The following is a 26,564-nucleotide window of genomic DNA, read 5'->3' on the forward strand; positions in this document are numbered from 1 at the left end:
AAAATTTTTTTTATATATTCTTAAAGGATTATATTAACATTTTATGAAAAAAAAAAATAGAAATTTTACAGGTATCTGTCCCCTTAAGGCGCATATAGTTAATAGTGATAGATTCAGAAATAGAATGTTATGGTTGAGAACATTTTAACTAAAAAATATTTTCTGTAATTTCAATAATTATCAATTCTTCTAATCAATTCTTTCAAAGTTTCAGACCGCCAGCCTCAGCATAAACAAATTTTCAGAGTTACAAAGGAAAGTCTTTGTTGCTAAATATAAATAGAATCGCTCTGAAAAGATTAGCTCACGCGTCCGGTTGACAGACTAATTTTGAATGAGAGATTGAATGCATTTTTGTTTTGCTAGTAGTTAGCGATGAATTTTTGGAAAACACGAATAGAAGTCGATAAATTAACATTCAAAAGTTAGAGTGTTTTATTTTTTATTTTTTAATATTTGTCTAAGTGTGCCCTATGCTAGGGCTGCCATTTAACCTAACCTAGAGTACTTTTTCCAGCACTTTGTGTAATATTTTTTCTAATTTTTTCTAACTACTTTTAGCCCTTGAAGTTTAAAATCAACAGTTTAAATATTGAATTCGAACCCAGTAATGAAGTGCTGCACAGGAAAAAAGCACTGAGTCCACTTAAGTATTTTTTCTTGTTCGAAATGTTCACATATATAAAAATAAATGTATATTTCATTGCGATTGCAGCGAAAACTTTGAAGTACAAATGAGAATATGAAATCCTATTAAAGTGCCAGAAAAGAAATTCCTGGCTATGTTTTCTTTATATGCATATACACATTTATTTGCATATGTACATATTTATATACTCCTATGTATATATTAAACAATCTTTTTCTTTTTTTTCATTTTTTTCTTTTCTATTTGTTCTTCTTTCATACCATAATCTAACATCATTTTTTTCGCAGCGACAAATGGCAATTTTTAAAACGCATCGCATCTGCGTATCTTATCTGCGCGAATAACTCGATTGCCTAGCTTTGTGATCATTTGCTCGCCTGGGCGGTGGGTCGGTTGGTCGATCGGTCGCTGGGTCGCTTAAATAGCTGCTCGCACACTTTGCGCTCAATAGTTTTGCGTGAATTCGCATACGTGTTTGTGTTTGCCGCTGTGCCTATACGTGTGTGTATGTGCATGTGCTGAGTATGCTGATGCGCGGCCCACTGCCCCACCGCCCTATCAACCGACACCACACAATGCATCGCATCCCATTGCATTGCACCGCATTGCTGTGCCGCTTCATTATTTGCGTCTGTGTCTGCTGCTTCGTTTTTTGCTTTGTGTCTATGTTTGCTTTTCTGTATGCGCGCGCCATCGGTACACTACCACCGTTGAGGCCTTTTTGTATGTGTACAACACAAGTATGCACGAGTGTAATATGTGTTTGTTGTCGCGTCTGTATTTGTGTTGCATTTTCTGTTGTGTTCGCCAATTCGCCGATTCGGCTGCGTGCAACTGTGTCATCGGGCCACCGCCCGCCACCCACTAGCCCCTCCGCCGTGCATTAACAATGCAAACGGTGCCCTGCCTGCCTGCTTACCAGGCGATAAGTGCGAATGAATGCAATTGTTTGTGAGTGTACATATACGTGGTTGAGCGCGCGCGTGTGTGTGTGTGTGTGCGTGTATGTGCGGGTATGCGAATTGGTTTTAGTTAGTATATTTATTCGAATGCTTGCATGAGATGGTGTTTTTGTTGTTGCGATTGGTATTGGTGTTGGTGTTAGTTTTGGTGTTGGTGTGCGCGCATGCAACTATGAGGCACCGAGTTTAGAGCCAACAAATGAAAATAAGTGGGACAAAGTTGAACACACCAGCCAAGGACGGATATTAGTTAGAAGAAAAACACAAAGCAAAAACAAAACGGCGAAAAAGGAACAAAACATTACAAAAATACAAAAACAAAAATAAAAACGAGACAGTGGGGAAAAACTCTGTTTTTCCATGACGATGGTATTGTTGTTGTTGATGTTGATGTTATTGGTGTATGCAGTTAATCTAATGGTTATATTGTTGCTGTTGCTGTTCGTGTTGTTATTGCTTTTGGCTGACTGAATGACGGACTGGCTGGCTGAGTGACTGCAACTGCAATAAGGCATGGCAGCAATTGTCCGTCCGGTTTGCCGCCAGCCAGCGTTGTTGCTTTTGTAATTTTTTTGTTGCTGATGTTTTTTTGAATTTGTTGGCTTTTGTTGGTGCGTTCTTTTTGTTTCTATTTTTGTTGTGATTACTGCACGCCTTTTTTGTTTTTGTTTTTCGGTTGCGTTTTTTGTTGTTGCCAAGTATTTGCCGCCGATGTTGTTTTTGCTAAGTATAGGCATTTGTATGTATTTGCAGCAATGCACTTCCAGCGCGCATTAATGGCCGTTGTTGTACGTTTTGCGCATATGGTTGCTATTGTTGTTGCATTTTTTTCTCTACTTTGTTTTTGGTTTTGTTGTTGTTACTTAAGTTATCGGCATTGCTGTACTGGGATGCATATCGACAACAACAACAACAACAACACTTGAAACCACCACAATAACCGCTTTAGTGACTTTATTGGCTTTGCTGGTTATGTGTCCGGCGTCCGTCCGTCCATCTGCCTGCTTGTCTGTCTGACAGCTCGCATGCAATTCGTAAGTTTACATATACGTATACTTATACGTGCATATGCGCTAGTGTGTGTGTGTTTCGAAGTTGTTTTGAATGTTTTGAGGATTTTTTGCTTCAATCCTCCAAATGTAAACCAGTTTTCGGCTTATTCGTTCGTGTGTTCTTTTTTGTTGGTATTATTTTTCATGTTTTCTACATTTTTATCCGCCCATTCGTGTGTCAGTCATTTTTGCATTAAAGCTGTTAAAGTTCTTAACTTTATTGGACATTCGTTGCCCCGTTGTTCTTCTTGTGCTCAGTCTTCTAGTGTTTCTTGGTGTTGATATTTTTTTCTTTTGTTGCTCATTATTGTTGTTGCTTTTACTACTTTGCTTCAATTGTTAGTGCGATTCTCCATTCCATTTTGCTCTGTATTCTCACAGCTCAGAGATTGTTTTTGTGTTTTTTTTTTTGTTATATGCTTTGTTTTGTTATTATTGTTTTTCGTTGCAACAATGCGTAACCGCTTGCGGGCATGTTGCAACACTCAGCCCCAAGGCTTTGTCTAAAGTTTTATTCTTAACCAAAAACCGACAAGAACCATAATAATAAAAAACAACAACAACACAACCAACAAACAATTCAATAGTAGAAAAAAAAACCAAACCAGATTTGTTACAAACACCGAAACCAAAACCGATTGTGAAGTATTTGAAAAACAACCAAAACATATGACAGAAAAAAGAAACTTCAAGCATTCCGTCAGGGCTATAATTTTCATTTTAGGCGATTATCTTTTGGTGATATGTATCTTCACTTGGGTTTCACAATCATATCTATGTTATAAATTTGATTTCTATAACTGGAAGAACTTCTGAAATCGCTGCAAAAATGTTAAGCGAAGGTTAATCAATTCAACATAAATTTGCAGAATTAGAAAATGTTGATTTCATTGTGGTTTTCTGATTTTAACTACAATTTGATGGTGATTTTATAGTGGTTTTTATTGTTAATCGACGAAATCTACTTATGGCCAAGGATATACATGCGTTCTATTCGATGTTTGAGAAACCAAATAAAAATTAAGCCAAGTATTGTGATTTTTTAGTAAACCGACTACTAATTTGTATCTCAGATTTAATTGCCTTCTTGAACGCGAAAATCAAGGCAGTAAGTGGACGGTGGACGCAGATATCAAACAGCAACAGTGTCTTCCTATCGGGTATTCTTGATATAGAGAAGTGAGCTCGCATGCTGAAAATGCCGCCACTTCTTTTGAAAGTCAAACGCAGGCATTGAAAGAAATGGGAGACGAAGTACTGAAACCAGCTAGAATTGTAAAAAAATGTAATGTGTTGATGACATACATTACTGGTTCACCTAAACGCCATAGCCATACTCTTCTGGACTCTGAAATATAGCAATGTTGGGATATGTGAGGGACGAGATGACCAGGCGGATAACTCTATGCAACTAGCGTTTTACGATCTGCTGAGAAGAAGTAACAAATGACGTCACCAGATCATGAGGTTCCAAGATTGGTATTGCAAAGGTTAAACAATAAAAGGACTAATGCACTTTTCAGAATAAATATCTAAGGGCTCTTACCGAAGTCATTGATACCCCAACGATGGCATATACTAAGAATGTAAATTTTTTCGATTTTTAAGATTCCGAGATTTAGATACTCATTATTTTGCAACAACTGCACTCCAAAAAAATTGTATCAATAGTGTTTGAGAAGTCCTCCTATCATATAAAATGAATAACCAGGTTATAAAAATACTTTTTTTTTTAGTGAAATTCGTTCATTGGTAATAAAACAAGCTCTGCGCAAAAAAAAATCTTAATATGTGTTCAAATACATTTTGTGGCTGGAAGAGGTTCACATTATTTTTTAATCTCGTACCATTTAAGCGAAAAGTAGTAGGTTTTAATACATAGTGAGTTATGTTAGAGTAAAAAATCGAGGAAGTCAGTGGAACTTTTTACCATAAAAGTATTCATATTGCTTTGATATTAAAAAACAAAAAGAAAGTGTTCAAACATATCCAAATTTGCTAAAAAATAGCTTTTTTAGCAATCTTGCTTTACAGGAAGGGTTTCAATATGGTGGAGTAACTGAATCGGAAGTTTTCATTTTTTTATCTGTCATGGATACCGAATAACATTGGGGAGGATGGGATATTCCGCAATTTGTGAAATTTGTGCTGCCATTTATTCTAGACACTCTAATACATATTATTAGTCACTGCTTCACAACTTCCAACAGAATGGCATAAGGCTGCCATCTTTCCTGTAGTCGAAAATAGTCCTAGTGATTATAAGCTTCTAAGCATTTTACCAGCCTTTCCAAAGGTATGTAAGTCACTGATGGCAAGGAACAATGGTAACATATCCCTTCATTGTATTCTGGATTTCTCTAAGGCATTTTCTTCAGCAAATCTTTACCTTTGTTGCAAAGAGCTTAAACACTTTTTTGTTTTAATATTTCCGATAGCTCTGTCAAGCTTATGGGCAGCTAGCTTATAGGAAGAACTAAATTAGTTTTAACTTTAATTTACTGTTATTATTTTATAAATTTTTAGTTTTAAGTTTACTTTGCATAAATAATAACTGAATCTGTATTTTGTAACATCCAACCAGTTGATGTATTACAAAAGACTAGTGCATACCAACAAGCTCCTTCTGCAGTAGCTATTAAAAGGCATGCAAGTTTAAATCAATTCGTCGCCATCCCTTGTGCCTCTCTTCAGACCTGCTCAAACATTTGGGATATCGCTTTTTCCTTAATCAGTTAGAGAAAACGGACTTAGAACTTTATTTTTTTCCGAGATAGAAAGTGGTTTAAAAACACAATATTTGTCTTGAATATTTTATGAATTCTGGTTAGAGAGCTGTACCTCCACCTAGCACTCGCAAAGGATATACGCAATCGACAAAAATGTCTCGCGTGGTAGTTTCTTCATACACGCCTTCCAAATTGGAAAACTCAACGCCAATCGGAAGCAATAACCGGAATCAAAACCTTTCATTTGTTTTTACCGGCTGCTATCACCATCAGCGGTTGTGGCATCGAATTCTTCGGTGGCCAGCTTTGCCCCTGAAACTTAATAAATGGATAGTGCAAAGTTTTAATTGCTTATTTACATATTTTTATTAAAAAATATATAATTTGTACTACAAAAGAATCATATAATTATAACTACAATTTTCAAATTTTGGAAAATTTAAAAAAATTCAAAAAATTTCCATAAAGCTTTCAAGCATTTTAGTCCGAATTTTTTTTAAATTCTGAGTGTGAAGTTTTATAGTGTATTAAATTTTGATATGACAAAGTACAAGTTGGAAGTGGCTTAAAAATCGCATTGATTTTTGGCAATGTTTTTCTGCGGCGGCCTTGCGCATTTTCTCCATACAAAAATTTCGAGCATTCGTTATATGGAAGAAAATGCTGTTTTGCAACGAAAAAAAAAACAAAAATGTATTAAAAATCACAAAGGACTTTGAGCAATTTTAAACTGGCACAATAACTGGCCCCTAAATTTAATTGGCTGGAAAACTGCATACGCAAAATGTTTCTAAAAATTCTGACAAAAATGCATAAAACTTTGCAATATGCCGCGCTCCTTATACTATGAACAAAGTTATATGTATCATCAATTAGTTCACCGAGAAAAAACATTTTTCCAACACTTCACTAGTGATTTTTGTTCGTCCGCCCATTCTGCATGCCAATGTCTTCCTCAGAAGCCAAGGGATGTGTACGGATCTTTTGTTGTTGATAATATTTCTCGACCAATTCGTTCTCTTTGCTAAATCTCGATACTCGTGGTGTTCTGGTGTGAACCAGAATGAGCTGCGGTTGCATTTCACGCAAAAATAAAAAGAAAACGAAACTTGGATGTTATCAGTGCAAAAATGCATGAAGTTCTAAGGTGGCCGGCTTGGTTACTATACCGCAACCCCCTAGAAAATATATGTCCGATTCTGAGATATCATGTAAATGCCAAAGACTAGAAATTCAAATGCATAGCATATTTAAAGTCCCAAATAAGTGAAAGCTCCCTAGGAATTAAGAGAAAAGCAGGTGAACCTCATTCAGGTCTATGAACTTGCTAAAAATTGTTCAACATTACTCCAGCTGATTTTTAACATAATTTTTAAACTGATTATTGTGAATATTTATGCATTACTTTTTATGTGTTGGTTAACTGTGAAACAACTAAAAACTTACCTTTTTAACTGAACAAAAATTAAGTGGCGCGGGTCGTAGCAGTGAATCCGGGTTGAAAGCTCATTTTGGTCATTTGATGAAAAAAGGTTTTTGAAATGATGATCGTCCATCGGCTGGCAATAGGGAGCTTCCGAATGTACTTCGGTTTTAAAAACAGCTTCACATAAAAAGCATCTGCTATTCGAAATTGGCATAAAACTGTGACTGAAATGGAAACAGCATCAAAAAGCACAACACAAATTGGAGTAGAAGCTTGGTCAGATATCTAATAGCCCCTCTATCGATGTAACCGCCAATAATATTCTATATATAATAGATAATATATAAATTTACTAAAAATGTATTTACCTACCTCTTGAATTTTTCTAATTGGAAAACAGGATTCATATGATTTTTGTGAGGCAATAAACTATACTTTTGTAAAAACAGGAATGAAGATTAAAAAAATAAGAAAAATTGTCAAAATGTTGATATGCTTCCGTTTTGTCAAATCTTAAAATTTTATTTAAATTGTTGATAATTTATTGAATGAAAATATATGAGAATGGAAGAACATCAAGACTCACGCCACAAATAAGAGGAGGAGTTCGGCCACACACCTAGCAGAAGTGTGCGCGCCAATTATTTATTTATTTTTTGAGAATCTGTGTAAAATTCTATTAAGCAACTACAAAGAAATTCCTCATAACATTTGTTCTGTTTTAATTTATATATACATTAAAGCAGCAAAATATTATCTGAAAACTAGGGGTTTGCGTGCCGTTAGTGTTCTGTAAAAAAGTTTCTAGAGGCCTTAGGGACAAAAGAAAGACAAGAAAATCGAAAAAATATTTTTTAGTAGTTCTGGTATTTTCAAATCTAATAAAAATACGTTCTTAGAACTTGGTGGAAAAAACAACAACAAAAGATATTATTTAAAATTTGTATTTTTGAATCAAATTTGAATATTAAAAAATTTATTATTGAATTTTATTCCTTTCCTCACCATTCTTATTAACCAAACTTTTTCTAGGACCAATAGGTTTTGAGATAAAAATTCCTGAAAACAGGATGACTCAAAAGTTTGATTAGCAATAACTTACAAAAAAAATTAAATTTTACAAAACCGTTTAGCTCACAAGAAATAAAAATAAATTATGGTATTTCGGAATTAAAAAAACTTCAACTTGCAAACGCGCAACTGATTTTTTGTTTTTCTTTTTATTATATTATAAAATAGAGTTCGAAATGATATTAAAGTAGTTGAAAAAAAATTAATTACAATTTTCAATCTGGTAGCTATATTTCGAAAAAGGTGTCGTAGTATCTGCAAAAGTCAGAGAGCTAATAAGGCTGCTAATGTCTTTAAGCGAAACTGCCTTATTTTTGTATCATGAGGTAGAGAACCTACGAGTACATTGTGCAATAACCACTACTTTGGTTGAAACAATTTCGTAATAGTTGATTGCTTACGCATTAATTTTTTCATTTTTAAATATTCATTTTCAAAATGCCTGTCGATATTTTTGGTATGTTGAAAAGCTACAAAGTCTGCCAGATTTTTACGCCTCAAGGTACAATGTCATGGGCTCACATATTTCGTCATTAGATTCTTTGTCTGAATCACCAATGTCCATAATATCGCTTTATTCCTCAAATTGAATTCCCTCAAATTGTCTTCCTTCGCCGTTTCGGGTGCTTCCTGAAATTTAGCACAAATTGCCAGTGGAATATCATCTTCGAGATCAAAATTTGAGAGACTCTCTTCAATTTCTGAGAGCCCTGCTTTACGGAAGCAGTTTTGGGTTGTTGTTGTTTCTACTTTATTGTAATTGTTTTAATGGAATACACAGTTGACAGTGTAAATTCTAAGTGAGCTTCTTTAAAAAAATATCTTATTTTGTATTACACTTTGATCAATGAATTGACTTAGTCTCTTTGTGTGTGGATGATAAAAAATAACAAGAATATTTTTTCTTCTGGGCCTTCATTCTTCTTGCTTGGTTGTGTTCTTTTTTAATTTTGCAGAGAAATTTTATTTGTAGTGAATCTTTGTGCACGAAACTTGTGCGCTTATAGAAGCTAACAGCTTCAGGGCGGTCCGTAATGAGGAGTTTTACTGATTGGAATACAATGATTAGAAGGCGGTTTTTGTCTAGAATTGTCTAACAACAACACAGATACCATTAACAACGAATTGACTGACAACTATTTAGTAGTACGCAAAGGAATCAGGAATATATTACTTGCTCTTTAAGTTTACAACGCACACATAAGTATACTTGTGTGTATATACATGCAATCGCACATACATATGTATGCACAGACTTTACTTGAAAATATGAATTCTATGAAACATTCAGCGGCTTTAAAAGCGTCAAATCAGCTGCACATCTGGAACCGTCTTTGGGTCGAAAAACACACTGAAGCATTGGGCCTACCACTACATTCATACACACATACATATTTACTAATGCTAATGTGCTTATAAAACACATATGCAAACAGACACATTTGTACATATAATACATACATATGTACGTCTGCATTAACATGTGTCTATCATAAATGTACTTATGAGTTAATATGAGATACTGTGTTTTGGAGTTAGAATTAAGGAGTTCGCCACAGCTAAACCGAACCAGACAAAACCAGACAGCAAAGCTCAACACCAAAATAGTTGATGAAACACTACATACATCCATACATAAGTATTTGAATTGAAAAACACAAGCACACTATAGCGACGACAGTGAATAGAAACTAAATAGAAATTTAATAAAATAGTGTAGAATAGAACAGAGTAGAGCACAATGAAGCAGAATACTTAGAATTGTCGCCTGCAATTGTTTGGCTGAGTAGAGCGCGCTAATGCTGTGCGAGAGCAAAAGTAAGTTGAGTAAGAGCAAGTAAGAGTACGGCGCTGATATGTGTGACATGTGACGCTGGCAGTGTTCTCGCAGACTCTGCCGTTGGCGCTTACGCCAACGTTCACAAACACACTAGTCTCCAATACATATATATGTACAAATATGCCCACTGTAGAAGAGTTATGTGCGCTTTGAGGCGGAGTTGTTCACCGTTGACGCCTGCAACGACGTCGACGCCGCTTAAAATGATGTAGTAGAATCCGCTAATGGCTAGCAAGCCAGAGGTATATGTGTGTGTGTGTGCCTTGTTTATTTTGCTGCCGCCTGCATGCAACTATACTCTGTGTGTGTGCGTGTGTATGACTGGTTGTGCTTATGCGCCAGCGACGTGCTAACTGCAAAGTGTTTTCTGCAGTGCAATGACCCCACATCGCGTTGACCCACTTACGAAGCTGCTTTGCGAATACGAATGCGAACCGAAGCTGACGAGGCAAACGAATCATTGGCGCTGGTGGCTCGCTGGTTGACTGGCTGCTTGGTTGCTTGTTTGGTTGTTGGCGAGCGGGCTCATTGTGCGGCACGACGCAGTACGGCCGTTCGTGCGGCTGACTGGTTGCTTCTTATTATTGCTGCTGTTGTTTTTATTTTTGCTGCGACTAGCATTCGGTACTGTTTTGTGGCTTTTTGTGCTGCAGTCGTTGTTATTATCGTTGCTGCTGCTACTGCTACTGCTGCTGGTGCTGGTGCTTATGCCGTGTCGCTTGTGCAATATTCGCCCCTCTCACCGCACCTACGTCGCTCGCATTGTAGCTACTCATTTGTCTTCGCTATTGAGTTGGTGTATTTGTGTTTGCAGTTGTTGCCATTGTTTTTGGTTTTTCTCTTGTGTATTTTACGTCGTCGGATTTCGCATTCGCACACTGCATTGCACCGGCCCACAGACCCGCTTTATCCTCATAATGCAACAAAAACAACACAACAAACATACTACAAACTGACATGTAAGACATCAAAAGAACAACAATGCGCTGTGGCATGCATTCGTTGCACCTTCCAAGCGACGTCGCATCGTTTGCGTGTCATTGCGTGCGTATGTGTATGCAGGTGAAGATATGCATCTGTGCGAGTGTGCGTGCGAACGTATGAGTGTGTGTTATTTTTGTTGTTTACATTGCTTTTTATTGCTCGTTGTAGTCGCATACAAATTTGTGTTGGAAAATTCTGTTATTGGAATGCAGTTGCAACAACAATAACGAAGGCAACAACTTTTTGGCCTGCTGTTCGCTGCCAAAATAATACGCAAAAATAATAACGATAACAATAAAGCGAAAACAAATACTCAAAACAAATAAATTTTTTACAATTTAAATGGCAGACGACTTCTTGGAAATTTAAACACTGACGTTGTGCTAATATTAATAAAAATTAAAATAAAATATTTAAAACGAACAGCAACTGAAAAACGGATAATAACACATTTTAATTAATATGCTTACGTGTTTATATGTGTGTGTATGTGCATATTTATATACATATATGTATGTATATGGGCATACTTATATACCATATTTATGGAATTATGCACGAGTATGCACATATTTATTGTATTATTTTTTTATTAACCGAAGGCTCTTAGTAACAATAAAGTACGACATCAGAATTTTTTATGTACCAAAGGTTAGTTCGAGCAGCCTATAGGTTATCGATATTGATAAATATTTATGGAGGTATGTGTGTAAGTTAGGCTAGAAGGGCTGTTTCAAAAGGCAATATTAGAATTAGAAGAAATTCACATTAGAATTAGTAATTCTACTTCTACTTGTCGCTAACCCATATCGATATTTAGGCGAATCCTGTTAACTGTTACAGCTATTACAGTTTTTGAGAGTATAAGGCGACAAAGCTCTTTCTCTAAACTTATCGCATAATTATTTATTTATTTTCAAGGCTAACTTGAAACCTTAAGGAACTTTGCACCACAAGTTCATGTTCAAACTACTGTAGCGCCTACAACCGTAAACAGAGACTTTAAAATTGAAGCAATTCTTAAGATTAGCTAGTCGACTGTCGATAAATGCCAAATTAATTGTATTTTAAAATTTTAGTTTTTTTAATAATTAGCGTAACAGAAAATATTTTACATAGTTTTTTTCTTACTTTGCTCACTCCAAAAAAAAAAAACATTTTGAACTTTCGAGTGTATCCATCTTCGTACGCATAAAGCTTGCACATCAAAAGAAGTATTTTTTAAAAATAGTATTTTTTAAAAATAATATGACTGCTATTCTTAGGGTGTTCAAGTCTCTTTCGTCATGATATTAACTACAAAATGTAACCTTAATGATAACAAACCACCCTTTGTAACGAATCTTAAAAAAATGAACCAATAATTGCATGCATCGAAAGACTCGTTATGATTATATTTCATATAACGTCAAAGTCTTGATTGAACTCGTGTTCAAGCAACCCGTTACAAATTTTTTATAATGAAACCTGTGCGCAGTCCTTTTACTCTCTTTGCGGACTTTTTCAGCTCGAACTTTGAGGCAGACCTAAGTGATTATGTTGCTTCTAGCTTCGATTCTCTTAACCACTGATGAAGTCATTAAAAGTATTTCAATAATGAAATTATCAGTTAAATCAGATGTAGATGGATTTTGCTCTTTATTGCTTAAGAATGACTTGGCAATTGCTTCCCCAATTTTAATAATATTCAGTCGCTTAATATGGGTAAGTTCAGTGCAGCCTGGAAAACAAAGGAGTGGCTTTCAAAAGTGACAATAAAAACATTATCACCAGCCCACGGCCAATTTCCAAACTTTCTACAATTTTAAAGTGATTTGAAATTATAATTGCATGGGTTTATGCCAGTGAGGTCAATCGTAACCAATCTCATGTTTTTGTTTTCTGAATTGCGTCCTCTTCAGCCTTTTAGTTATTTGTCTTTAAATATTTCAAACGGTCACGAGTTTTGCTGATTCTATCAAGCTTCAAGCCCATCTTGATTATGTTACAGCTTAGTATGGTAGGAATTGCTTGCATCTTAATGTTACAACATTCTTTTGTTTAGCATTTTATAAATCTCGATACTTGACTCTTTACTAAGTTCGTTTAAGGAGGTGTACGACCCTCGAGGAGTTTTTGATGCGAAATTTCTATTTTTTTTCTATAGTCAATTGAATTACGTTGTTGCAAAGTCTTATTCATTTGTCGCCTCATAAGGAGACCTTACAATGTCCGTCGGATAAAACGGCTGAAGCTGTTTCAAAAAAATTTTTGTGCGTTTTGCTATTCGGCCACTACGATTTCATAATCCCATACCTTCCTATAATGCTAAGTGTGTGTTAGTTAACTTAAAATCCATAAATAATAAATGAACTATTCTATCATTGACTTTTTTATACCATATGAGTTGCGATTGATTTGCTCTTCTCACTTGAATGTATTCGTTTTAACCCTCAATCTGGAAGCCACCGAAATCATGATATTTTTGTATTAGATCGAGTAAGAACGATGCTTCTAATTCTCCCATTTTTGGAACGATGAAGAAATACAGTAAGCCCCAAACCACTTTTGACATAGATTTTTCTTTACCAAAATCTAGATTTGGGCAGTTGGGTTAAATGGCTGCTGTTGCGAGGGGCCCACTTGTACAAAAATGTAAAATTGGTCCGTTGTGATACCATACAGGGGGAGGGGAGGGGAAAGGGTGAGGGGGAAGAACCAGACAGGTGGAGAAAACGGAAGAAGAGGTTTGAATTAGAGGATAACAACCAACAGTGGCGATTTCCGTTTGTATAAGCCTTGAGTTACTTAGTAGCTTGACTACTGATTAATTTTACCGCAATAGCTGCCGGTGTAGTGAAAAAGTGAGAGCCCAGATGTTTAAACCTTAGCCCGACGAGAGCAGCAGGACAGCTGAGAAGAAGGTGCTGAGATGATTCCACTTCGTCCTCCAGACAGCTTCTGCAGAAAGGGCTCGAAGCAATCGCAAACCTCACCGCATGAACACCTAACGGGCGGTGTCCGCTGAGGATACCTACAAAATTCGATAGCTGTGGCTTTGTTAGCCTTAGAAGTTCCCTTGAGCGCTCTCGATCCACCCTCGGCCAAAAAGATCTTGCGACTTTGCGTGTTTGCGCACTAGCCCAGCGCTCGGTGAGTTGACGCAAGACCGATTTTTCCAATAGCAGACCTAGATTGCAACTAAATAAATAAATGTAACGGAAGTACAGCAAAGTTTGAAGCAAAGTCATTAACAGTAGTGGTTTTCTAATCGTTTTATGCCTATCTTAAAATAACATATGAAAGTACATATGATCCAAATTTTTATTTTTTTTATCTTTAGTACTTTACTTTTTTTACTCTAAGACTACTAGTAATTAAAAATTGTCATTCATTTACGCTCATTGCCGTCATTGATTTTATTAAAAATGAAAGTTTCGGCTACCGTGAGGTTTCTTTTTAAAAATTAAAAAAAAACACAATTTTATATTTTTCCGTTGGTAAAGCTAAACGCTCCAATTAATTTTGGAGAGCCGTTTCATTTAAAGCTCTGCATTAGCCGGTCTTGTCAATATAATTTTCCTAGACAAAAAAGAGCTTGCTTTCTCTATCTCACCAATGGCGCGGCCGATGGTCAACTCAAGGATCTGCTTCGCTTCTGGATTATTAGAACAACATTAATATTTAACTGAAATCTGCAAAAAAAGTCCAGCGAGTCAAATCGCAGCTCTGAAGCTCTACTGCTGAAACCAAAATCATCACCAAATGTCATGAAATTCCAATCCCATTTAAATGGCAAAATATGAATTACCATTTTTGCCACTACTCCCAAAGAGGCTTGAAACTGTAATTCTTTGCGTATATTTTTTAATCTATAGTCCAAAGCTTCTTTTCAATAAACACGTAATATGGGCAATCCAGTATTACTTTGGGAGATAATTTTCCACATTTCAAAATATTGTTGAAGCGTGAAGTGATTTATTTCACATAGCGGAGATATGGTATCGTATTTCTGGACCATTTCTGAATGTCAATTGGCTCTTAGTTGCAAACAACATGTAATTAAGAAAACAGTTGATGGAACACCCTTTATCAAAAGGCGCTAGAGTGAGACTTAACACATTGTCATAAAAATTAAAATGGCTCCTCCATAGTTTCTTTAACACAATGTCAAAAAAAGAGTTTAAAGTCACTTTTATAATTGAAATGAAACATTAAGATTATTTTCTGCCAGAAAAAAAGAACTGGAAATTTACACTGTTAGTAGTGTAAGCATAAATATTATGCCTGTCATTTCTCTACGACTAGCAACATGAAGAAGATTTATAAATATTAATACTGCTAATAAATATTAAATATTATTAGCACAAACTATAATAGGGGCGGCTTCGGCCGTTTTTATTATATTTCATATATTTCAGTACTTGCTTTAGTTTGAGTCACCTTTGGCATAGAGTCTCATATAAGTTAGAGTTGAGATTTACAGAAACGGCCTAGTAACTATGCTCATCTACAATACGAGTATATGTACATAATTGCCTTTTTATAGTGCGAGTGTACAGTTGTACGAGTTTGAGTGCTTCTATAATTTTTGTTTATTTCCATTTTTTGCTTACTCCTTGGTGGTTTTTAACTGCTCATTACTTATTATTAATCATTGGTTAAGTGTTATTGCTAGGCACTCATTGGCGCTCATCATATAAAAATTTCATTATGAATTATTTTACAAACTAAAAAAGAAAAATAGAAAACCCCTAAGTAATTACGAAAAAAATTTAGTTTGTTTAGGTTTTTTCTTTGCGCTGCTTTATCACAGGTGGGAATCGCTTAAATTTGTCAACTGCTCATACAAACTCGTACATTAATGCATACACTTTGACGCCGACGCATATGGACACACACGCAGGCATTCATACACGTAAATGCACAAATGCATGCACTTGCATTTTTACATCGCCGCTTTTGTATTTTGTAGCGTGTATTTTTTCACTTCACTTTAAATTTGTTCTCTGTTGTTGTAAATTCGAGAAGGTGGCACGCAGTCCATTCAGCCAACTCGGCCTCCTCGATAGCGCACCTTCCCCTCCATCCTTTCAATCTGCGATTCCAACTGCATGCCACGCCAACAAGATAAGTATTTCTGTAAAACAGGCACACATATACACACGCACGTACAGCACGGTATGCATGTATTGTATTCTTTTTAGCATGCAAACCAATCGAAAAGCTGTGAAGCTGCAAAAAATCAGTATTTTTTGCCGTACACATATAAATATGTATGTGTACATATAAGTGTATTATTTACATAATAATTTCTTGGACTGTCAGAAAACAAGCGAATTGCATATGCATGGATACTTAGTTACATACATACATACCTATGCATGATAGGGTGATCGATTATTTCAGCTTCTTGGAAACCTAGTTTTAGAGGTATTTATATGAAAATAAGAGAAGGGAGATTCTAAGAAATAAAATATATGGTGTGAGTAAATGAAAATTTGAACTTGGTAACAGGTTTTTGGTCGAATTTCGAAATGTTGTCGAATTTACGGTAATTAAAAACCAGGAGTGAAGACAAATCCGTCGCAAAGCATCTCGAGTAGATTCTTTCTCTCTTTCTTTTTTAACAAAGCTAGTTTTATGTATAGAATAATAGTTATAATAATCCATTGCTAGAAAATTTATGGAAAATATATTATATTTGGTTATGAAGGCCGCCCAATAGAGCTGGTAGTCGGCGTGATCTCTGCAGATATCTCATTCGATCCCAAAAGCTTCCAAGATAGTCTTCAGCAACAGTAGATGCTTTACCATCCCTTGTTCTCCTTTTATCGCCCAGTTTCTGTTGCAATCATTATAGTAGGTATAATTGTACCAACCCTTGGGGCTTTATAGAATGAATTTTTTCTTCACATCATATTCGGGGCAAATGAACTCTGCTATTCTGCAGTCTGATATCTTACTCTATTTAGAGACCATGAAAAAATTGTGTAGAGATTTTATTACTGTGGAGTTTTATAATTCAAGTTTATTAGCCTAAGTATTTTTTTACCAGGAAAACAAGCTAATGATATCACAAAAATGTATGCTGTTTTGGCTATTTGTTCAATGCAAAACTGGATATTTCTATTCTCATGCGAATAACTTTTCTATTTATTAAAGAACTTGTTTTCATTTATATCACAAATGAGTACAAAAATGTTGGAAAATTATATTCTCATATGCTCAGCAGCAAAACTGTGCGTACAAACTATTTTCCTTAGCATTTATGCCCATATAACACATGGGCTGAAAAGTCCGGGCCAAACAAAGAAAAAAATGTTTTTTTTTTTGTTCAAAATTAACTTTATTCATCAACGTAATTTCCATCAAGAACAACGCAATCATTCCAACCACCGCTCTAACATTTCAATAGCATTTTTTGTAGAACGATTTTTAGCCTCGAAGTAGGCCTCAGTTTCAGCGATAACCTCTTAATTCGATTAAAATTTTTTAACGATGAGTATTTGTTTAGGTCTGCGAACAGCCAGTAGTCGCTGGGAGCCAAATCTGGCGATTACGGTGGATGTGAGAGCAATTCGAAATTCAATTCATGTAGTTTTGCCATTGTTTTGATAAGCACATCTCTTCCCATCGCGATAGCTCACGAACTACTGAATTGAATATCGAATTTAACTCAATATTTACTTAAAATATTCCGACAAGAATAATCTTCACTACTTATTTTGCCTTAAAGCTATCGAGAAATATCGATAAGGCGTACCATCTATTGAGCTGAAGAAGTGTGCGTTGGTGCGTCATTGGTAATAAGTATGCGTTTGCCCAAATTATTCATAAGTAATCAGTTTTAATTGCAACTATAGAGTAAGACCGGAAAAGACCATGGAGGCCAAAAGAAATGAAATTAGAGTTGGCGGAAGAAAAATTAATGTACACTTGTGGAAGGAGGGGAGAAAGAGCAACCGTTGAAAGAACGTATTCCTCAGTCCAGAGACTCATTCAAAACTTAAAAAAAGTGAGGTGTATATGCATACATATATTTCTTATAATAAAAAGCGAAATTTTTATATTTTTGCAAAACAAAAAAATTGGCGTTTTTAATATCCTGAAAACGTATGATTTTAATAAAAAATTAAAAAAAGATTAAATTATCTTTAATTTACTTTAATTAGCTTAAATTTGGTATCGCATCCTTTGATGTTTCAACGAATTCTTCAGATATTAGAAATTCTTGAGTACTTCCCTTTTTTATTCCAAAACCGCTATCTCGTAAACTACGTGGCAGAAAAAATGTGTATTCTCGGGCTCAGCGACCGATATCACATAGCACCTAAATTGTCTGGTTCTTGAGTTCTTTTGGCTGTAAACTAGTGCAATAAAAGAAAGGCGTATGTATACGAGTATTCAAAAAAAATGTCATTGCTTCGAAATTTGGGCCATGATTCTGATACAAATTTCGTAAAATTGCAGAGAACTGCAAGGCAAAAGAACTTGCTCGAACCGGTACAACGCGCGACCTCCAAGTGGATAAGACGCTGATACCCATGACTATAGCCTCTTGTAAACTATTGAAACCATTCAATAAGGTAAATACAAGTTGGCAAAACCTCTCAACATGCGAACTAAGCAGACAGACATTGCCGAAATGGAACAGCGATCGATCAAAAAGCTTGTTAAAATTTGACAGAGAAACTATAAGAAAAATGATAAGGGTGTTGACTGGTCATTGTCTGATAGGCAGCCACGCTAGAAGGTTAGAACTTCCGTACTTCAATTTCTGTAGAAGCTGTCTAAATACAGAAGAGCAGAAAACAGTGAGACACCTTCTATGTGAGTGTGAAAGCTTAGCGACAAGGAGGCTCCGCACTCATGGCATGGCATTTTTAATTGATTTAGCGGGCAGAGCGCATCTAAAACTAACGAAGCTTTGCTCGTTTATTAAACCTACCGGATGGTTTGAAAAAGAACCTATAGGGTAAGGATTAATTCCAGTGGTATCACAACGGCTATGAAAGGTCTAAGTGTGTCTTTGGACAGCCACCCCACCTACCTACCTACCTATAAGCCACAGCTCAGTACTGGAGTTAATCCAGCTTCGAGCATTTGAGAGCTCCGCATTGTATTTATAGTAATCTTCTTAACTAACTTCTATATTACATAAATTTATTCATTAAATACTAAAAAATAGTTATTTCAAGAGGTTGACTATTTCTACCTCAAATTTAAATATTTATTCGTGAAGTAATTACGGTTTATCCAAAGAACATTAAAAGTATAATCCGCCATAAAGTTTTGCCAAAGACTTGTTACATACAAACATAATTGCTGCTGATACATAGAACAATTAAATTAAACTACATTGATAACAAAATTCTTACAACTCTTAAGTACTAATTTTATTTTTATATAATTTTAATTTAACCCAAGCAGCTTTAATGTGCGCTTGCAAGCATCAAATCGCAATTAAAAGTATGTATATAAAGTTGAGAAGAAAAATAAAAACAACATTGAATGAAATCGCTGCCGCGCTGAGCCGCTTGTAAACCAAAACCACCGCGAGCATCCAATCACTTGCGCCCCAACAACACAAAAACAACAGCAACATAAAGCTTTTGTGTTGAACTGCAACTATGAATGAGATGCAGGACGCCACAATAATTCATACAAATGTACACGCATACATACACACACACACCTACTAATGCATACAAACTTGCATGTAGGCGCATATAAGACTTGCACACATACATACACCCGTATATACTATCATAACTTTAAAGAGCCGGTGAGTTATCAAAGAATGGCTGAAGAGAGTGCATGCAAGAGCGTATAAGCATAGTTATGCAAATTAAGAGTGCCCATAGTAGCTTTATAAGAGAAAAGGACAAAGCTTCGAACAAAAAAGCTTTTTCAGCTTTTTGTTTAGTGTTTTATTCTATTTACTTTTTCATTCATTTCATTTCATATTGTTTCGAAATATTTATGTGCGCGCCAAACGGCGTTGTAGCACTGAGCGTCTTGTACTGTATATTTCTACAACAAAAACAACAACAAGAACATAGTCAACACTATCCAATACAATACAATACATTTGATGTGTTATAAATCCAAAGAAAGTTCATTGACATCTTGAATGCTTGTCATTTCACAAATAAACACTAAACGTACATACATACAAAAAGGCATACGTACCTTGTATGTAAATATGCATATACGTACATTTGTATGTATTGTAATTATATAAATATGTACATTCATACATGTCATATGCAAGCATTAGATTCCGTGCGGTGAGTGGCAAGGTGCCCCTCTATGGGGAAGTGTAGTGAGTAACTCTCAATATTTGTAGCGGAAAAAAATAATAATAAGAATACACTTCATCTTGCGAAAAGATAATGCTTCCGAATGCCCTTTGGCAGCTACAAGTTGTTTTTTTATATTTTCAGTTCAGTCTAGGCGCATTCCTCGGATTGATAATTTTTTAAATTTAGTTTCGAAATTTTTTTGATAATTTCATTTTATTTATGAGCGCGACATTGCGTTTTTTCGTCACCGGGCGTTTAATCTGTTCTTTGTGTGAGTGTGTTTTTTTTTATTTGTCTTTTACTGTTGTGCAGTAAAAAGTATTTAAAGCTTTAACACAGTTAATCAGGAAATAAAACTGAAAATAACCTGTATGAAGGGGAAGTAGTGTGGCTTCATTCTTGCATACATTGCCACAGACAATTTAATTTACTATATTTTTTAATATGTTTTTTTTTTGTTTTGTTTTTGCGAACGCAAACCGTTTGCAGCATAATTGACGCCGATTGTTTTTAGTATACTTGATGCACCGCAAAAGAACGAATACTTTTCCAACCAACTGTGGTAATGAATGAACAGCAGAAGTTTGAATACAATGTTGCGCATTTTCTTCCATATAGGGCATGCACGATATTTGTTTTTGAAATGTTTTGGAAGAAAATGCGCGTCCACTCGGCGAAAAAGAATAGCCACAAAGCAACGCGAATTTCGGGCCCCTTGAAAATTGCACCTTGTTATACTATAATTGCATAACCTATAAGGCTACATAACCAGAATTTCTCTAAAGGTTCTTTCTTAAATATTTTAAATTTGCGAAACAAATTTTTAATTTGTTGAATTTTAGTGACTATTTTTTTTAGAAAGTTTTAAATTTTTATTTGAATGGTTTATATTATTCAATTAACCAAATTTTTATAAAAAATGATGAAAAATATTTAACATAAAAATCATTATTAATAAATTTATGCAAATAATCCGATAATACATACATATATATATATACTTGGCGCTTACACCCGTTTTGAGTGTTTGGCCGAGGTCCTCCTCCTATTTGTGGTGTACATCTTGATGTTGTTCCACAAATGGAGGGGCCGACTCCGAACGGCAGATATTTTTATGAGGAGCTTTTTCATGGCAGAAATACACTCGGAGGTTTGCCATTGCCTTCCGAGGGCAACCGCTATCAGGAAAATGTTTTTCTTCATTTTGGTGTTTCACCGAGATTCGAACCTACGTACTCTCTGAATTCCGAATTGTAGTCACGCACCAACCCATTCGGCTACGGCGGACGTAGTATACGCAGTAATCGCAGCCTAAAAAACAAATGGGACATTTTTTAAAGTACACTAGCACACTTGAAAAATTTACGTGGCTATGAACGTATGATAATTAAACCAACTATGACAATATTTTGAACATCTATCTGTATAGTGAAACCTCTATAACGCTAACCTACAAGGAGGAAAAGTTAAATATTAATATGGGAATAACTGAAATTATAGAAAAGAGGATAAATTATGGGACTTTTTAAAGCAGCTTAAACATACAAATAAAAACTTACTTTTAATGTTTTTATGATCGCCAATGTCAAAACGCCAACAAGACAGTTAATCAAGTTTCTAATAAACAGGCGAGATGTCAATAAATGTTTCTTTTTCCCAATTGAAATCTTAAGAGAAATTTTTAGTTAATAATTAACATGTAGATATTGAGAAAAAGGTGTAAAATTTTTACTTACGCATATATGTAAGCATCTCATTAATTTGTTTCATTTTGTCTTCTCATTTTAGCTCAAATTGAAATAATTCCATGCAAAGTTTGTGGTGACAAGTCATCTGGCGTACACTATGGCGTTATAACTTGTGAAGGCTGTAAAGGTTTTTTTCGCCGATCACAAAGTTCAGTGGTGAATTATCAATGCCCTCGCAATAAACAATGTGTTGTCGACCGTGTTAATCGTAATCGGTGCCAATACTGTAGACTGCAAAAGTGCCTAAAATTGGGAATGAGTCGTGATGGTGAGTGTGCATGAAACCATTTAGAAAACTATGTATTTTATGCAAGGTTTAACATTTCAATTTCAGCTGTAAAATTCGGTAGGATGTCGAAGAAACAGCGTGAGAAAGTGGAAGAAGAGGTGAAGTTTCATAAGGCGCAGCTGCAAGCACATAGTGACGCGGCGCCGGATAGTTCAGTTTTTGATACGCAAACACCATCGAGTAGCGATCAACTGCATCATAATTACAATGGGTAAGTATTGTTAATATTTTTCTTTGTCTTTATCTAAATATTAATCTAAGGGTTATTTATCTACATCTCTATCTTTATCTTCATATCCATATTCATCTCCATCGTTAACTTCATCTTCATCTTCATCGTTATCTTCATCTTCATCTTCATCTTCATCTCCATCGTTAATTTCATCTTCATCTCCATCGTTAATTTCATCTTCATCTTCATCTTCATCTTCATCTTCATCTTCATCTTCATCTTCACCTTCATCTCCATCTTCATCTTCATCGTCATCTTCATCTCCATCGTTAACTTCATCTTCATCTTCATCTTCATCTTCATCTTCATCTTCATCTTCATCTTCATCTTCATCTTCATCTTCATCTTCATCTTCATCTTCATCTTCATCTTCATCTTCATCTTCATCTTCATCTTCATCTTCATCTTCATCTTCATCTTCATCTTCATCTTCATCTTCATCTTCATCTTCATCTTCATCTTCATCTTCATCTTCATCTTCATCTTCATCTTCATCTTCATCTTCATCTTCATCTTCATCTTCATCTTCATCTTCATCTTCATCTTCATCTTCATCTTCATCTTCATCTTAATCTTAATCTTAATCTTAATCTTCATCTTAATCTTAATCTTAATCTTAATCTTAATCTTAATCTTAATCTTCATCTTCATCGTCATCTTCATCTCCATCGTTAACTTCATCTTCATCGTTAACTTCATCTTCATCTTCATCTTCATCTCCTTCTTCATCTTCATCTTCATCTTCATCTTCATCTCCATCTTCATCTTCATCTTAATCTTCATCTTCATCGTCATCTTCATCTCCATCGTTAACTTCATCTTCATCTTCATCTTCATCTCCTTCTTCATCTTCATCTTCATCTCCATCTTCATCTTCATCTTCATCTTCATCTTCATCTTCATCTTCATCTTCATCTTCATCTTCATCTTCATCTTCATCTTCACCTTCATCTCCATCTTCATCTTCATCTTCATCATCATCATCTTGATCTTTACATTCTTCTTTATCCTTGCCTTATCTTTATCTTTACATTCTTCATTAACCTTGTCTGTATCCATATCCATATCCATATCCACAACTTTACCTCTATCTTTATCCTCATCTTACTCATCTGACCTGTCCTCTTTTTAGCTATGGCTACTCAAGCAATGAAGTGAGCTATGGCAGTCCCTACGGCTACTCGACATCGGTGACACCGCAACAGACGATGGCCTACGATATATCAGCGGATTACGTCGACAGCACCACGTACGAGCCGCGTGGCACGATAATGGATCCGGACTTCGTCAGTCATGGTAGGAGACAAAAATCACAAAAACTCGTGCCAATGCGCATTTCCATAGACGAATCAGCATTTAATACTCGTATAACCACTTACCACACGCATTACCACTACTACTACTACTACTTACTACTACTCATCTTAGTCATCATTGAAGTTATCCAGTTCAGTTCAAGTTCATCCCGTGAGCCCATCGCGTTTTCAAGTTGTACAGTTTTTGTCCATTCTATTTATTGTCGAATCAAATCTTTTATCGTTTTTTTGCTATAATTTCTTTTTGTCAGCGCCTAGGTATTGAAGTGAGTGTGTGTGGGATGTAAGTAACTCCGGTGCTACACTGCACCCATGGACTGTAAATACAAACAATATTTGTTTTTGTTATTTTTTAAAAGCAACAAAAAATTAAGTTTCACGTTAACGTAGGTGGGCGCGTAGAGTCAAAATTTCAAAATTCATGCAAAATTAGGAGACATTCATTTTTCATTACTCATTGGCATATATTCATTATTAATTATGGGGGTCGCACATCACATATGTACGTGGGGTTGCAACATATATATTTATTTTGTAAAATATTATACCGTACAATTTTTCGTAATATCGCTGCATCAACTTTTCGCTGTTGTCTACCAAAAAAAAAAAAAACAAAAAAACAAAAAAAAAAAAAAATTTCAAAATTCTGGTAAATATTTTGACTGTATATTCCTTGTTACATTGCTTCTCCTCCCCCACCAACCAGCTGATGGCGACATCAATGATGTTCTTATAAAAACCTTAGCCGAGGCACATGCAAACACAAGCACCAAACTCGAAGCCGTACACGATATGTTTCGGAAGTCTCAGGTAAAACCGATGATATACGCACTCAATTTCCCATCGGAGTTGAACTGCAACTAATTGGCATTTGTGTTTTTATTTTATTTTTGTTATATGTGTTTAATTATGATTTCGCTTACGCTCATAAGGATATTTCGAGGATACTTTACTACAAGAATCTGGGTCAAGAGGAGCTGTGGCTAGACTGCGCTGAAAAGCTAACACAAATGATACAAAATATAATCGAATTTGCGAAACTGATACCCGGATTTATGCGATTAAGTCAGGATGATCAGGTAAGACTAATTTTTTATACGACAATAAATGCAAATTTGACATAATGTCGATGGTAATGGGATATGATAAAATATTGCACAGGATATACACTGAGTTAAATATGACTATAGCATAGGGGCTTATAGGCAAGTTTTTACAATTTATTTGTTTCTCGTTTAACTTAATTAATTTTCTTTTTAATATAGTTCATTCTCCTATAAAAACAATATAAATCCAAGTTTCAAGCTTTATCCATATTAAGAAAAATCGAAATATTTCGATAAAAATTTCACACGTTTTAATAATAATTTTTAGAAAATTTTCGAGTATGCAGTTTTTTTGGTTTAGGTTTGAGTTTTTCTCCAAATATATGTATTAAATGTCCCCTTGTGTCAATGCACTTCTCACCAAAAAGCGCTTTGATATCGCCTAACCTCTGCCAACAATGTGGCCTTTATCCCCACAATTATCGCAAATCTCCATCTTTTCATGGGTATTTTCTATTTTAGGATCAAGAAAATGCCGCAAATTGCCTGGCTTCGTGAGTACAGTTGTTGTGGCAAATTAAAATGTTATTTTTGGCCAAAACATTAAAAAATTTTATCCATTTTTTTGATAGCGAAAATCACTGAACGCACCAAAACACGTCCCACCTTTATATCTGTCAAAAAAAACCTCATTGAACGATATAATTCAAACTGTAAACACTGTTTAATACACCAAACACGTCAAAACGAAAAAAAATCAAAAACAAATGTTAGTCACCTTACCTTTTGAACTCAACTCTTTCGGCTATAAATCTTGCATAGAATAGTTCTGCTGAATCATCATCCACGTCACATGAGAGGACAGTCATCAAAAGAGTCTTGCAGTGTATAGTTTTTATTCAAGGATGATAGATTGCCCAGGTTTGGCCATTTAATTGTGCGAGCAACTTCGACTGCCACGTCACAGGGCCATCGGTGGCAGAATTCTGCTCGCTCGTTTCACGCGTACTCACTCACTCGTACAATCAGTCGCTTTTCAGAAGGCAACGCGGCAACATAATTGGGGACCGTGTTGTTTTTTCCCGTTTATCACCAACACAAACTTAGTTCTTTTGTAAACACATCCCTTGTTGCGTCAGCCTATCAGCTGATTCTGCCAAATTCGCTAAGAGCCGGTTAACGATCTGATATTAACCACACCTATAAAAATCTTTTCACCATGGTTCCTATTTGTCAAGGGGAGTTCTATTTTACAAACATCTACTGGTCTACTGTGCCCAAAAAGCATTACCTCATCTCAACGTTACCATTTTTGGTGGCATTAATGCTAAGTAGACAAAGTTTTTCAATGTCATAACTATCAACTGCTACATAAAGTTAGGTTCCGCTCGAATTTGTCCACTATTTTACCTTTTTCATACTTTTCAGCAATTAAGAGATTCTAAAACACAATAAATTTCAGATTCTGCTACTGAAAACTGGATCATTCGAATTGGCCATCGTGCGTATGTCACGATTGCTCGATCTCTCACAGAATGCGGTACTTTATGGTGACGTAATGCTGCCGCAGGAAGCATTCTACACATCCGATTCGGACGAGATGCGTCTGGTATCGCGAATCTTTCAAACGGCTAAATCGATAGCTGAACTGAAACTGACTGAAACAGAGTTGGCGCTGTATCAAAGTTTAGTGCTGCTCTGGCCAGGTAAAATACACCTAAAATATTTTATGTCCGTTAATTAAAATATTAATTTAATTCGATTGCTTTCAATTTGGCAGAGCGAAATGGGGTGCGCGGTAATACAGAAATCCAGAGGCTTTTCAATTTAAGCATGAATGCAATAAGACAGGAGCTTGAAGCGAACCATGCGCCCTTAAAGGGCGATGTGACTGTTTTAGATACATTGTTAAACAATATACCGAATTTCCGGT

The 26,564-nt window shown here is 35.5% G+C and overlaps 1 protein-coding gene across 2 annotated transcripts in view; it reads left to right on the forward strand.

The window, feature by feature from the left end:
• LOC129245538 (probable nuclear hormone receptor HR3) overlaps positions 1-26,564 on the forward strand; it is a 99,694-nt gene that overhangs the window by 72,249 nt on the left and 881 nt on the right. For both annotated transcript variants that reach the window (XM_054883746.1, XM_054883747.1), the window contains exons 2-8: positions 21,789-22,016; positions 22,083-22,248; positions 23,402-23,565; positions 24,292-24,395; positions 24,518-24,664; positions 26,094-26,337; positions 26,412-26,562. In XM_054883746.1, the coding sequence (XP_054739721.1) occupies positions 21,789-22,016; positions 22,083-22,248; positions 23,402-23,565; positions 24,292-24,395; positions 24,518-24,664; positions 26,094-26,337; positions 26,412-26,562 (1,204 nt within the window). The remainder of the gene's footprint in view (positions 1-21,788; positions 22,017-22,082; positions 22,249-23,401; positions 23,566-24,291; positions 24,396-24,517; positions 24,665-26,093; positions 26,338-26,411; positions 26,563-26,564) is intronic.

This window comes from Anastrepha obliqua, chromosome 4 (genome assembly GCF_027943255.1).
Source record: "Anastrepha obliqua isolate idAnaObli1 chromosome 4, idAnaObli1_1.0, whole genome shotgun sequence".
In the NCBI taxonomy this organism is placed as follows: domain Eukaryota; kingdom Metazoa; phylum Arthropoda; class Insecta; order Diptera; family Tephritidae; genus Anastrepha; species Anastrepha obliqua.